Below are 13,846 nucleotides of genomic sequence, written 5' to 3' on the forward strand. Positions count from 1 at the left end.
ATCTTCAATAATTTAAAAACAAAGGAATGAGGTATTAGAAAATATATGAATAAATAATGCTTTATGGTAACCTCGCTTGAAATGGGAAACTCCATTAAATTAAGTCTAGTTACTTATTGTTAACATAAATGAGAGTCTTTGAAAATGTTGATAGGAGTATTTTTTATCATGCAAAAGAAGAAGAGTCTTAAATTGAATGTAAAGCTACATCAAGATTATAAGAAAATGAAATAAAAGTAAATGATCTCTTGCATTCTAGCTTCATTAGGTCAATTGATAATTGAAAGATACATCAAGTTAAACTAGAAACAATTAAAAAGTTATTCAATAGAGATAAAAAATGAAATAGACTTAATATCTCACTTGCATTGCCTTTTATCTATCCAAACATGTTATTTTGATTGATGATTCTTTCCTAATTATTGCTTTAGTTAAAATATAGGTTAACAATACATTATTTGTGATGAATTCCATAATCACATTTTATCATTTATCGCTTTATTTGAATATAAAAAAAGACTATTAAATCGATATATATTCCAACTAATGTTTTTTATTAAGGCAAAAATAGGTTTTGAAGGGACCTGAAACCCTTTAGAATAAAATTTTGAATAGATTTGAAACCCTCAACTAGGATGCTATCATAACAAAAGGAACATGAAAGCAATAGACAACCATGAGTTATTTTAGCTCACATAGCCATATAAATGGGTTTTAAAAATAGGCCCCCACAACCTAAAACAAAATATACAAGAAGAATAGCCAACAACCAACCCAAAACTAGCCCCCAACCAAGAACCATCAAGATTTACATTTAGAGCTACTCTTGTGGGAGCAACGATTCATATCAAAAGAGGTCTTAGAGAACTTAGCTTTCTTACCCTTTACAGAAATCCAACCCTCTTCTACTTGCACAGTCTTATCATGCCAAGGCAACGAAAGAACACCATTACCTTGAGAATGAATGCATGCAGAAAGAGTCTTCACCGTCTTAAAGGTATCATCAATTTTTACCCCTACAGGCATGAGATTGTCTAAAAAGACACCAGATTTGATAGTTAGAACACTATCACTAGAAATTGTAGCCTGATGCCCATTCCCTCTCTCTTTAGGGGTTTTAGCATAATAATCTTGCATAGCTTCAACAACCCCACCATTTGTGACATCTGGAGAGGATTCCATAAGACCTTGTGAATCCATCATAACCACCTGAGAAAACTCCTATGTTGCTTAGATTTCTTCTCAACCATATAATGATGTTCAAAAGAATATTTCCACCATGTAGTCATTATTGCCTTTTTCTTAAATTCACATTGAGCAACCACATGACTTATTTTAAAGCATCTTCTCCACTAGAAGGGTATCCCTTCATAGTCCAAAGATTGAACCCAATAATCCTTAGAAGATTTTAGTAATATCTCAGTAGGTAGCCCTTTTGAAACATCTATTTCAACTAGAATGCAGGCAAAGGTGGACTAAAAAATATCAGATGATTCATCATCCACCACAAAAAAATCTCCAAGAGCTTCACCCACTTCCTCTAAAAGAGGATTAGACTATAAATGAAGGGGGAGATTAGGCAATTGAACCCAAATCAGAATCTTGTTAAAAGTTTCAAAAGAAGGGTTGAAATCAAAGTGTCAAAGTTTAATCATCAACAAAAATCTATCCTCCCAGCTAAAATAATGATCACATAAGATTTTATTTCTATCCTGAGCATTCTAAAATTTTGCAATAAAAAATCCCTTAGCCATGGAGTAAATATGAATTTTACCAGTAATGAGAGGCTCCCAATGTTCTGAGATCTAGGTATGCAACTAAAGGAGAATAGGCCAAAAATCCCTAAACTGACATATCACACCTTGCATGAAAAAAATAGAAATATTACAATCTATTTCCTCTTTTGTCTATGCTTTCAAGTTTAATGGAAATGGGATTTGAAATAGGAATGAACCCAGTATCAAATGGTCATCTCCCTTGCCATGACCTTGGAGCCTCACTAGTCCGCCACTGCCTGATGGATGCAGCCACACTAGAACCAGTGGCGGCATTCAATAAAACCCTAGCATCGATAGATGGCAAAGTCTTAGAACCTCTTTCACGACAAACAACTATGTCTCCTCACCATCAAACTACTATCCTTTCCCCTTCACGTCCAACATGTCACATACCTTATGAACTACCAATGACCTAAGTTGCAAACTTCCCCTGTCCATCTCCTTGCCCAAAGCTCCTGCCTAAACTCTCCATGTTGTTGTGAATGACTTAGTTCTAACTAATATTATTGTTTAGCTAGAGAATCATTTTTTCACTTAATCTATATTACTACATATAAGCTAATAAAATATTATTTTTATCTCTTCCCAAATAGAAAAAAAGTCTTAAAAAGTAATAGGTATCCATATCTTGTAGAGTCTCTTACTTGATTCCTAACCATTAGTAATGATTCCTTCTCTCTTCATCATAGCATGGGTTTTGGATAAGATGATGTAAAACTTATATTTAATATCTATGTTCATACATTTGAATTGAAATCACATTATGAAGTCAACATTCAAAAAATGAGTCATTAAGAAAAATGTCTATGTGTATGCTCCCATAGACAAACAGGTGAAGATACCAAGATTCTTATCCCTCAAGGGAATCCTTATTGTAGAGTTAATCCAATGAACCCAAGTCTTACTTTATCAACATCTCTTGTTTAAGTCTAGTAAATACTTATAAAGCTAGTCACGTACTCTTGTCTATTGTTAGTATAAAGGTTGAACATAGATTTGGATCAATTATTCCATCTTTTTGAGTTTTATTTAGATCACCTCTCACATATTTCTCACTTTTATTTTTTTCTCTTTTAAAATCTTGCATCTTTGGACTGTAGTGAAGCAAGTATGACTTAGTCAATCCACAATCTTCTATATTAAAATAGAAAACCATGAATTAGAATTTTATAATAAGTGCATAAGCCTTATTAATTGTAAAAATCATTGTAGATATAAAGTATTTTTTAGAAGAATTCTTGAGATTTTCACCCTCCATACACTGTAAAAATGACTTGAGACAAATTAAGATGGACAAGGAATGTACATGAATGAGGCAAACGATAGGATTAAGAAATTTTAAATGCATAGAAAACTACATTTGAATGCAGATTATATTTGATTTAATATGTAGAAATATGTGTGAAAGATGATAAAAGAAATATTGAGTCTAACAATAAACAAGAATGTGCCATTTATCTATATGTACTTAAACAAAATCTTTTAAGCAAAATAAATACAAATTGACATAGATATACAAATTACACTATTAAACTATTATTTTTAATAAAAAAATTAATAAAAATATATTAAAATTTTAAACACAATTAAATTATATAAATATAATTGAAAAATAATCACATTACATATATTCAAATATGATCCCTATGCCAAAGGGTAGAAATTTGAGTCTTTCAATATGGATTCTTTATGCTTTGTAAAATTTACACAAATAAATTCTCCCTAAAAATATATTAAATGAAAGAGTCTCCTACAAAAGCGATCTTCCTAGCAGCACATATCAACGAACATGATTAAACAAACTCACTCGAAAAGAAAATATTTTTCTTTACAATTTCTTTGCATCTTATACCAACAAGGAGTGTTCCACGAGGCAACGAGAAGAAATGTTCCATTAACTTCCCTCTTAACTTCTCTCAAGTCAAGAGATGCGTAAATTGTGATTCTACGCCAAAATCATCGTGTCTTGGAATTCGATTCTTAGACCTACACCCTCATACCTTCGTTCTCATTTCGTTGCAAAATTCTTGAACTCAGATCGATCTTTACTTTACGCGTCTTATAGCTTATAAAATGGCCGTGTCTAATAGCCTTAGAATGACAAGAAATATAAGAATATTTATAAGAAGAAAGAGGAGGAAGACCACGCTGTTTGAATTTTCAAATTGCAGAATAAGCTTTAGTTCGTTCAGCTGACGGTTCTGAAATGGTGGACGATTGTCCATATGATGTTCTTGGGAAATCTCAGTTTTACGTGGGGTTGGAGAAATGTATTGGAGATTTGAGGGGAATGTTGTTAGAGAAGGACGTGTCAGTCGTTGGCGTGCAATCCTTGGGAGGCGGGGGGAAAACTACTCTGGTATTGGGTCTCTGCAATGATCCTCAAATAAAAGGTACTCTGGTTTAGGTTTTATTACATCTGATGTTTCGTGCTAATGTTCTTAGGCTAAATCAACTTTGTGTTTTCATGGATAGCAGGATACTTCAACGAAAATGTGGTTTTCATCAACGTTTCACAATCACCAAACCTGATAGGAATTTTAGAGACTATGTGGGAGAAGATTGGTGGAAGGAAGAAACTAGAATTTCAGAATTTGGAAGATGGACACAAGCAGCTGCAGCAATTGATTTTGAGTCAACCCAAGTCAACTCTGGTAATTTTGGATGATGTTTGGTCTAGAATAAATTTGGAAAATTTGTTATTCGAAGGGCCGGGATACAAAACTGTTGTAACAACCAGAGACAGTTCTACTATCCCCACAACCGAGACTACTAGACTGTATCAGTTGCCATTGTTGTGCAAAGAGGATGCTCTGTCACTTTTCTGCTTCTGGGCCTTTGGACGGACATCAATTCCAAGCACAGTAGACGCAAATCTAGTAAAGGAGGTATACTTTTTATGTTCCACTAATTGCTTTTATTCTGTAATGCTATAATATTTATCTTTTGAAATATATGGAAAGTAACTCAGAATACACAGAGCATAAGTAATTTAACTTTTCAGAATGGAGAAGCAAGGTAAGAAAAACTAATATTTTACTCATGGATATGCTATGACCCATTTATACACATGGATTCAACTAATTTAACTTTTTATTTTCTAAATTCGAATATTTGTGATTTTGAATTATAATTTATAATTTATATTCAAAATAGTGAACACTCCCCAAGTTGCTGGCTCTTAGTTGAAGAGTGTGAATAATCCATCATAAAAATAAAAAATAGTGAACAATATGTCTAATTTTTGCTACATAATTTATCATAACTTTAAATTAAATTAATTAGAATTACATTTAATATCAATAAAAAAACTTGTTTGTTTTATTCAAAAAGTATTTATAATTTTAAATTTAATTACTCAATTTTTTTTTTATATATATATATATAACAAAAATAAAATCAGAAAGAAAATTATATGTATGTTTTTTCTTTAAAGAAGGCTTAAAAGGTTAAAAATCATTAAAAAAATTATATTATAAATTTTCTATCACATTTACTACTTATACACAATTATTAAGAACATTATCTTCAATGGTCAGTGGTGAAATAAAATTTTCTATCATATTTTCATGATACACAAATGCCATTTTCCTTGAGCTTTCTTTCCTTGTTATTTTCTGGTAGAAAGCTACTATTAGATGATCGATAGATACACATAAATAGTTGACTCAGAACTCTATGTTTATATTTTTTTGGTTTAAATCATCCTATGTAGTATTTGACCAATATAACTATTAGATATTTACTTTTCTTACTACATTACAGTTCTGTAAATCGGTAATGCAATGTTCAACTCTTAACCATTTTTATTTGTTTAGCTGGGAATTTCATAATTTGGTACAGCAAGTATTGAATGAGACATCTGTCCTGCTGAGCTTCTAGATAACTCTGAATGATGGAAGAGAAAGTTCAGACAGATATACATACTAAAGAACGAATATTGTACAACAATTTGTGGACAATAATTGTAGCGTAGAACAAGTTTCGAACCTGTCTTTTCCCGTATAAAATTTCTCTTGAAGCACTTTGTCGTGCTTCGTAAGGCATAAGTTAATGTCTCTCTTGTCTGCCACCCTAAAGATTATGAATGGTGGAAGAGAAAGGTAAGATGACTTTAGCGAGAAGAATAATTGATAAGTCAAGGAAAGTCTCTTGAAATAATTATTGTATATTTGAGAAATATAGAGAATTATGGGATAGTTTATAATTTCAAGCGATTTTTTGAGTGGAATTTGATTTTATCGACAGATGCTGGACACTGGGCTCTAGTAATATATGGAATGATTAAGTAGGATGAAAACAGTTCGTAATTAATTTAGTAGGATGGGCACAGTGAATAATTAGTTTTAAAAATTTCTTTTTCCGAGTAAAAAATAGTTAGATCTATTGTGTTATTGGTTAAAAAAAAAAATAGAATTCTAAATAATTTTGAAGTTATGTTTGATCTATAAAACAAATTTTAATGTCTTCAAACCGCAGGTGCAAGCAGAATGTGGCAGCCTGCCACTTGCTCTAAAGGTAATCGGAAGCTGTTTACGTGGGGAACCACATGACGTTTGGGAGAGAGCAAAGGATCAGATTTCCAGAGGAGAATCCATATCAGATTATCACAAGAAAGGGCTAATTAAATTGTTGGAGATCGGCATCGATTCCTTAGATGATGTAGCCAGGGAATGCTTCCTAGACTTGGGTTTATTTCCAGAGGAAAGGAAAATTAGCGCTGATGCACTTTTGGACATATGGGTTTATGTCAGGAACCTACAGTGGCATAACGCTTTTTTTTTATCAGATTTTGCAAGCAGAAACCTGTTGAATTTGACTGGAAATACAAGGTAATTATCTTTCCTTTTACATGTTGGGTGTTTTTTTCTTATTTTTAATCTATAAGTTGACGTAGTACGACTTATCAGGAGCAGAGTAGCAATCTCATATGGAAGTGCCTCGGAGCTGTACTTTTCTCAAGATGGTGTAATGCGAGAATTGGTCCTCCATTTGGTTGCCAAGACGGTGTAGACCACAGGAAGAGGTTTTTGATGCCTACGAAAGAGGCTAGCTTGCCAGAAAAGTGGGAGATGCTTAATCATAGAGCATGTGATGTTCAACTGCTGTCCATTCAGACAGGTAGGATATTCCATAACTCTCTTCCTAATTTATTTCCTACCTTTAGTTCAAAATTTCCTTGAATTATTAGCGATAACTTATAATATTTATATCATTATTTTCCACAATTTAGTAATCATATGTATTGATCTGTTTTTATTTGACGTGAAAATCTAGTAGTATAGTCAAAGGGTTTTAGTTCCATTGATTGAGCACAATTGATGAGGATGATGATACGTGATATAAAAATCATCGATCAATGTTGAAAAACTCAAAAGGTTTACTAGGAATAGGTTCAGTCTCTGAATGACTTTGACAGATTAGATCATATTTATATGTATGCTTACTCAAATTAGTCTATTTGGAGGATAGGTTCAATTTCTGAAACGGATTTGACAGATTAGATCCTGTTTATATCTATGGTTATTCAAATCAGTTGGATCTGATTTATGGATATGCTTACTCAAATTGCCCTGATTCGCTATATAAACAAAGAGATACCAACATCTATATAATCTAAGTTATTTCCCTTTAAAAAATTGTAGTAATAAGATTTTGATATTCTAGTCACTTGTTAGGTGTAGATTAAATTGGCTATGCCAACTATTCAAAATTTTGGATCTATTGGGTGCTTTTATCGTACTATCTCATTATAAGGATTATGAAACATTACTGTTCATAATCATAGTGTAACTTATAGATATATGATTTCCATAGTTCATAGTGTTAGCATACATAGCTTCAGAAATCAATTGTGTGAGTTTATTTGCTTGACGTTTCGGATCACAATCTATGATCCCTCATTGGAAAAAAACAGAACAAGAGAAACAAGAATAGATCATGGAGTGTGATCTGAAATGTCAAGCAAATAAACTCAAACAATTGATTCCTGAAGCTATGTATACTATCATAATATAACATTGATCACTAATTTCGACTTACATCTTTTCTGGGATCAACATCTAAATGACGAAAATTAAACGCATAAAACTAGCATTCATAACCATCATGTATAATGATCTAATTCAATTTCTTTTCTGATTTATTCATGTAGGTCCTATGGAGCCCAAGCACTGGTTTCAGATGAATTTTCCTGAGACAGAGGCTCTCTTGTTATTCTTTACTTCAAGTGAATACTATCTTCCCCCATTTCTGCAGTCAATGAAAAACCTAAAATTCCTCATGGTATTCAATTATGGGACAAAGAGGGCAACAATAAAAGGTCTACATGTGCTGTCTTCACTAACTCAACTCAAGAGCGTCCGCTTGGAGAAGCTGATTGCATCCCCTGTCCTAAAAGAAAGCAAAGAAATATCCAGCTTAGAGAAGCTATGTTTAAGCTTATGCGAAGGGTTTGAATATGTATCCACATTCAACAGTATCAATCTGCGAGATTTTAACCTTGATCACTGCAGTAGCTTGGAAGAGGTGCCCCTTAGTTTCTATTATATGCCCTCTGCTCAGATGTGGTCTATTAGCAACTGTCATCTGCTTAAGATGTTACCTTATGACCTTGGAAATATGAGCTCTCTGAGAATGTTAAGGTTATCAGGTTTACCAGGCCTAAAAGAGCTTCCAGCATCAATTGGAAAACTTGAACGGTTGGAATGTCTAGACATTTCATCGTGTGAGGGGCTGAGAGGACTTCCAGAGGAGATTGGGCAACTGAAGAAACTGACAGATTTTGATATGAGCGACTGTTCTCGTTTGATGAGTTTACCAAGAGCTGTTTGTGAACTGACTTCCCTCAAGCTTGTCATCTGTGATGAGAAGATTGGGAAGCAATGGTTGCGGGCAAAGAACATTTCTATTCCAGAGCTTAGGGTTGAAATTGTTGAAGCACACTTTAGTTTGGAGTGGCTCGATGATTAACTTCTTTTTACTTTTCAGCGTGAAGCATAATTTCCAAGTTACTTGACACGTACCCTTATATGTTTTTAGCCTATAGTTATGATCAATAATCGTCGCTTTTTAGGATAGTGAAAACTATTTACTATATTGTGTGTGCAGACCAACTTATTCTCCATCCAAAGACATTTCTTTGTTTCGAATAAAGCCAAGAAGTGGATGTCTTGTAAATTATATTTGTCTCTATTATTTATGTCGAATAAATAATGATCACATTCGTTTTCAGTCGTTTGTACGCACAAATTTTATCGTGCGACCAGAAAATCCGAGGACTTGAAACGTCAGATACGCTATAGAAGGAATCTAAAAAGCATATGCATAACCTTTACGCGTCGTATATAATGAAAGAACTCTCAAAATGAATAAAGGCCTAAGCGTTCAATCCATGCACAATAAACATAACCACGCGATTGCACATGTGAGGAAAAGTCATCGATGTAAAGAATCTTAATCAAAGATAATTAGGAATAACTCCCAATTAAGAAAATAAATTAATTGAGAAAATAAATATTTGAATAGTGTATTAATATCAATCCACTAAGAGACGTCCCTATATTTCTACAACCTAGATTACTTACTATTAGTTGGGTATAATATTCCTCATAAAACCAAAATGCATGAAAGTGATACAAACTTTAGAAGGTGTTAAACTAGAGCATTTATTTACTATCATTTCACTACATCAACATTGTATCATAAATAGAAGCAAGAAGCAAAATGTAGAACCAATATATTATGTACATAATTTTTTTAAAGGATGAGCAATAAATCCTTATTTGATATTCAAGTTAAAAGGTTTCTTAAATGTTAATCTTCCATATATCTCTCCTAAATGCAGTAATCTAGCAATATATTTGAGAAATAAAGATCAACTATTTTTCATGTTACTACATTTTTTGTTAATCTAATTACCACTTTGTAAATAAGTAATGGAACCCTAATGTTCATTGAGAAGACAACAACAATAGAGGAAGCAAGTAAAGCAATGTCGAAATAGTGCATACCAACTCTAATGCTGGTACCATCTAGAATGACCTTCAAACCATCGAGAAAACCTTAATGATTTAAAAATATTAATAGTTAAAAGTTAATATATATTAAAAAAATACTACTTTCCTATATATAAGATAACTAGTATGTATGGGCATGATGGTGGAATTCACATAAGAATAGTCTTTTCCCTTATATTTCAAGCCTGCTTTAGGTAAACCATCTTAATTGTAATAATTAACTTAAAAGTGTTGTATTTTGATGTAGATTTAGCTTATGATAAATAACATCTCAATCCTTGTAATAATTGATATTGGGACCATAAACAACCTATAGTGCCAAGATTTTTCCAACTTCACTCTACATAATCATTGAAAGTTGTTAAATGTTGCAAGTTAACCAACTGTCCAAACACTAGACATTATTGCAAGTCATTTTCTTCATTAGGTAACCTTATTAGTTATTGTATGTTCAATTGATATAAGTCAAGTATTTTTATATATGCCCACACCTTGTAATACAGTTCTGGGGTGACTTTAATTACATAGTTACTTTGAAACTATATCTATTATGGGTATTCAAAAAGCAATAGTGATTTGAGTTTAACATATAGAAGGATATTTGAGGAACTAGTCTATCATTATAAATATTATATTTGTCAAAAACCCTTATATAAGGAGGATAATTGCATATAACTAAGAGGCCAAAGGTGAGTCAAAACTCTCAATTTTTTTTTCCAATGTCAAATTTGAACTTTGACAATTAATTCAAAATAGTATAATAATCCAAGTGATTTTTCTATAGTTAAAGATAATGACAACTTACTAAAAGATATCAAGAACATGTTGAAGAGTCAAGTGAGTGTGTAGAAATGAAAAAGTTAGTGATGATAAATATATATATCCAAACAAAAGAGTCCAAATGTACAAGATTGCGAATAAATAGTTTCCTATAGCTTTTTATTTTTTGCTATTGAATATAGGAGTTAGAGGCTTGGTAGAATATGTCATGGACACGAATGAAGAATTTGAGATCATTCTCCCTCTCAAAAAGAATAAGAAAATACTCACTAAAAAGTTCCTATAAACCATTCATTTAGATGAACTGGGTGAGGCCATATGTTTAATAAGGATTATTGAGATTGTATGTGATAAAATATAGCCAAATACTTTGGTAATTAGCATTTAAAGTATAGGATCTAAATGAAATATCTCTTAAAATGTATGGATAATTTAATTTTAATGGTAGTGCAAGTTTAGGCATCAATCAATAACATTAAAATTCAAAGAATAAAGTGAAGCCTAAAGATATGTTCCCAAAGTATGAAAAGAATGAAGTGATAAATAATGTGGATGTAAGAATTAATAAAGTAAATTTCTACAAGCATTTTAGGTCATTGAGAACATCTAGCTCATTCAATCACTTCCTAGATAGAAATAGAGTTGTAAGGGATGTGCAAAAACTCAATAAAGTAAGTTTACTTTGGAAAATCTAACAAGGGAATTAATGGCCCTAGATTTAGAGAAAGTGATTTCACAATTAAATTTAGGAGACATTTGGTAAGGTAATTAGTCAACACTTACGTAATTCATATAGGTTACTATATTTAAGTAAAAAATTGATATATTCCTTTACTAATTATATTTCCTAAAAAAATCATAGAAAGATTCCAAATAGACCTTCTAATGATATTCACTCATTGTAATTTATCCAAGCTAGGGGATTCATCATTGGACATATATAACTGTGTATGGTGAAAATGGATAACAATAATAACAAAATTGAAAGGCTAAATGAATTCAACCACCAAACCCTAGCCTAACAACAACAAAGATCCACCATAACATATGAAGATTACCTAAGACAATGCAAATCAAATGAAATCACAAAGATTATACCATCACATGTCCAATAGGGTTTTGATCTCCATTCTTCCTATCTCCATTGATCTTGCTTGATATAATTGCTCTCAGATTTTATGTGCACAAGAGCTCAACAAAGAACGAAATGTGGTTGTAAATAGGATCGTAGTGTAGTCAAGTCCTTAAGATCAGCGATTAGGGTTTGATAATGAAGGAAACATCTCCTTAAATAGAAGACACAATATGAAATGGAGGGATAAGATTGAGAGGTGTAAAAAGGAGGTTGGCTAGGATTAGAGGGTAGGTAGAGGAAATAATAAAATAATGAAAGAGGTAGGTAGTGTAGGAATTAAGAGATGAATGACATGTGTCATGGGTAGAAAAGGTTAATGAATTAATTAAATAAATAAAGATCTATTTAATTAATAGAGGAAATGAGATAATTAAATAAATAAATATTTATTTAATTTAAGAAAAGGATAATTTAAATAAATAAATGTATTTATTTAAATGAGAATAAGGCTAGAAGAGGATAAAGGAATTAATTAAATAAATAAAGATTTATTTAATTAATAGAAGAATTAGGCTTAGATAATTAGACTGGACAGTTTTAGGTGTCTACATTTTGCCCCTCTTTGAGACAATGCGGCTTGTCGCGTTGTTTCAAAGAAGATAAGATGAACTGATACAAAGTTGCCCCAAGATGGGAATGATATGCCCCCTCGAGAGATTGGATGAAAATGTCTAAAAAGATTGCAGACAATCTCTCGATAAGAAAGATGGGATAGAATGGACTAATCGGATAAAGTGACAGAGTCACAGGATAAAGAAGATTGACTCAGGAAACGAGGGCGAGGGCTAGGGTAGGCTATAAGATAGACCACGGGCAAAAGACATCCTCATTGCCATCCACACATCCATGAGAGCAGAGTGTAGAGCAAAAATAGAGCAGTAGCAGTCAGCAACGATGGCTTTCATTCACAGATTCGACCGCATTTGCCGATTCCAGAGGCCAGCAGAGGCTGGAGAGCCAGTAAGTACCACCAAACCTCCTCGTACTTTGATGCATTTATTGTTGTCATTAATGCATGCTAGGTAAGGCAATAAATGCGCATTAGGTTATAAACAGTGAATGCCACTATGACTGACATGATTGATATGCTTGACTGCAAGAGTATTTGCTGATGCTGGAGTCACGGGAGAGATTCCCATCGACACAGAGATTGCGACCTGAGTTGACACTTGGGGACCGAGCAGTGATCGAGGCGATGGGTTTGAGACATGTTCTGTATGTGCTTGAGTTTCGGGCGAACATGGGACTGTTGACTGCTTTAGCCGAGAGATGGCATTCAGAGACATGTACGTTTCATTTGCCGATGGGTGAGATGACAGTCACCCTAGAGGATGTCTACAGGATACTCAGGATATCGATCGACGGGGATCTGATTCTGTACGATCGAGATGGAGACAGGGAGGCACTGAGAAGAGTGTTCCAGGACCTTGGATTGGAGATGAGGGCTGGGCATGTGGCTTGGGATGCGATGACTGCGATAGGATTGGCGCTGCCAGCAGTGATAGGAGGAGCGATCAGTGGGTTCCTGTGTCCAGATAGGGCGACTCGAGGGTTGGCTGTGGGCTGGGGAGGTGCATTAGAGACACTGGTGACACAACACATCAGATATGCCTGGGGACCGTGTGTGCTAGCACACCTCTACTATGAGCTGCATTAGTTCATATACCATGGATCGGTGGGATTGGGCTGCAAGGTGACATTGCTGCAGGTGTGGGCTTATGAGCATCTGCCAGTGATGAGGCCGATACACTTTAGAGGCAGGGGACATGGACGCAGTTTTGTTCATTTGTATGATATGATCATGTCGTAGCCACGGATTGGCAGGTTGGAGCACTGGCGACGGGTGATAGATGACATTGATATGGTCATCTGGAGGCCATACCTGGGATGCGAGGAGTGGGAGGATGATGTAGTTGAGCTTCCTTACACCTTTCGGAGTAGGTACCTGATTGGGTGGATGCCCTATGTGCTGGAGAGAGAGCTTGTAGACAGGGTTTGCAGGCAGTTTGGCAGGATCCAGAGGATGCCACGAGGCTCAGGCATGTATGCACGGATAGTTAGGGATTAGGCACAGCTTGGGCACCTATTATCATATGATCAGGCTATTACGCAGCTAGCAGAGATGGTGCCCCTAC

General features: G+C 33.9%; 2 protein-coding genes across 3 annotated transcripts; both read left to right on the forward strand.

Moving 5' to 3' along the window:
• Positions 1-3,911: 3,911 nt before the first annotated feature.
• LOC131079836 (probable disease resistance protein At4g33300) lies at positions 3,912-9,011 on the forward strand. Of its 2 annotated transcripts, none has more exons than XM_058017876.2 (5): positions 3,912-4,171; positions 4,257-4,666; positions 6,258-6,610; positions 6,689-6,899; positions 7,933-9,011. In XM_058017876.2, exons 1-4 carry the CDS (start codon positions 3,985-3,987, stop codon positions 6,789-6,791), a joined length of 1,053 nt encoding a protein of 350 aa, XP_057873859.1. In that variant the 5' UTR covers positions 3,912-3,984; the 3' UTR covers positions 6,792-6,899; positions 7,933-9,011. The 2 variants fall into 2 exon arrangements, with proteins under 2 accessions (XP_057873859.1, XP_057873860.1); XM_058017877.2 differs by having other exon boundaries at positions 6,695-6,899.
• On the forward strand, positions 6,812-8,750 carry LOC131079801 (probable disease resistance protein At4g33300). The gene is made up of 2 exons (XM_058017841.2): positions 6,812-6,899; positions 7,933-8,750. The coding sequence occupies exons 1-2, from the start codon at positions 6,812-6,814 to the stop codon at positions 8,748-8,750; spliced, it is 906 nt and encodes a 301-aa protein (XP_057873824.2).
• Positions 9,012-13,846: the final 4,835 nt, after the last annotated feature.

The sequence above is a fragment of the Cryptomeria japonica genome, chromosome 4 (assembly GCF_030272615.1).
Source record: "Cryptomeria japonica chromosome 4, Sugi_1.0, whole genome shotgun sequence".
NCBI classification, from domain to species: domain Eukaryota; kingdom Viridiplantae; phylum Streptophyta; class Pinopsida; order Cupressales; family Cupressaceae; genus Cryptomeria; species Cryptomeria japonica.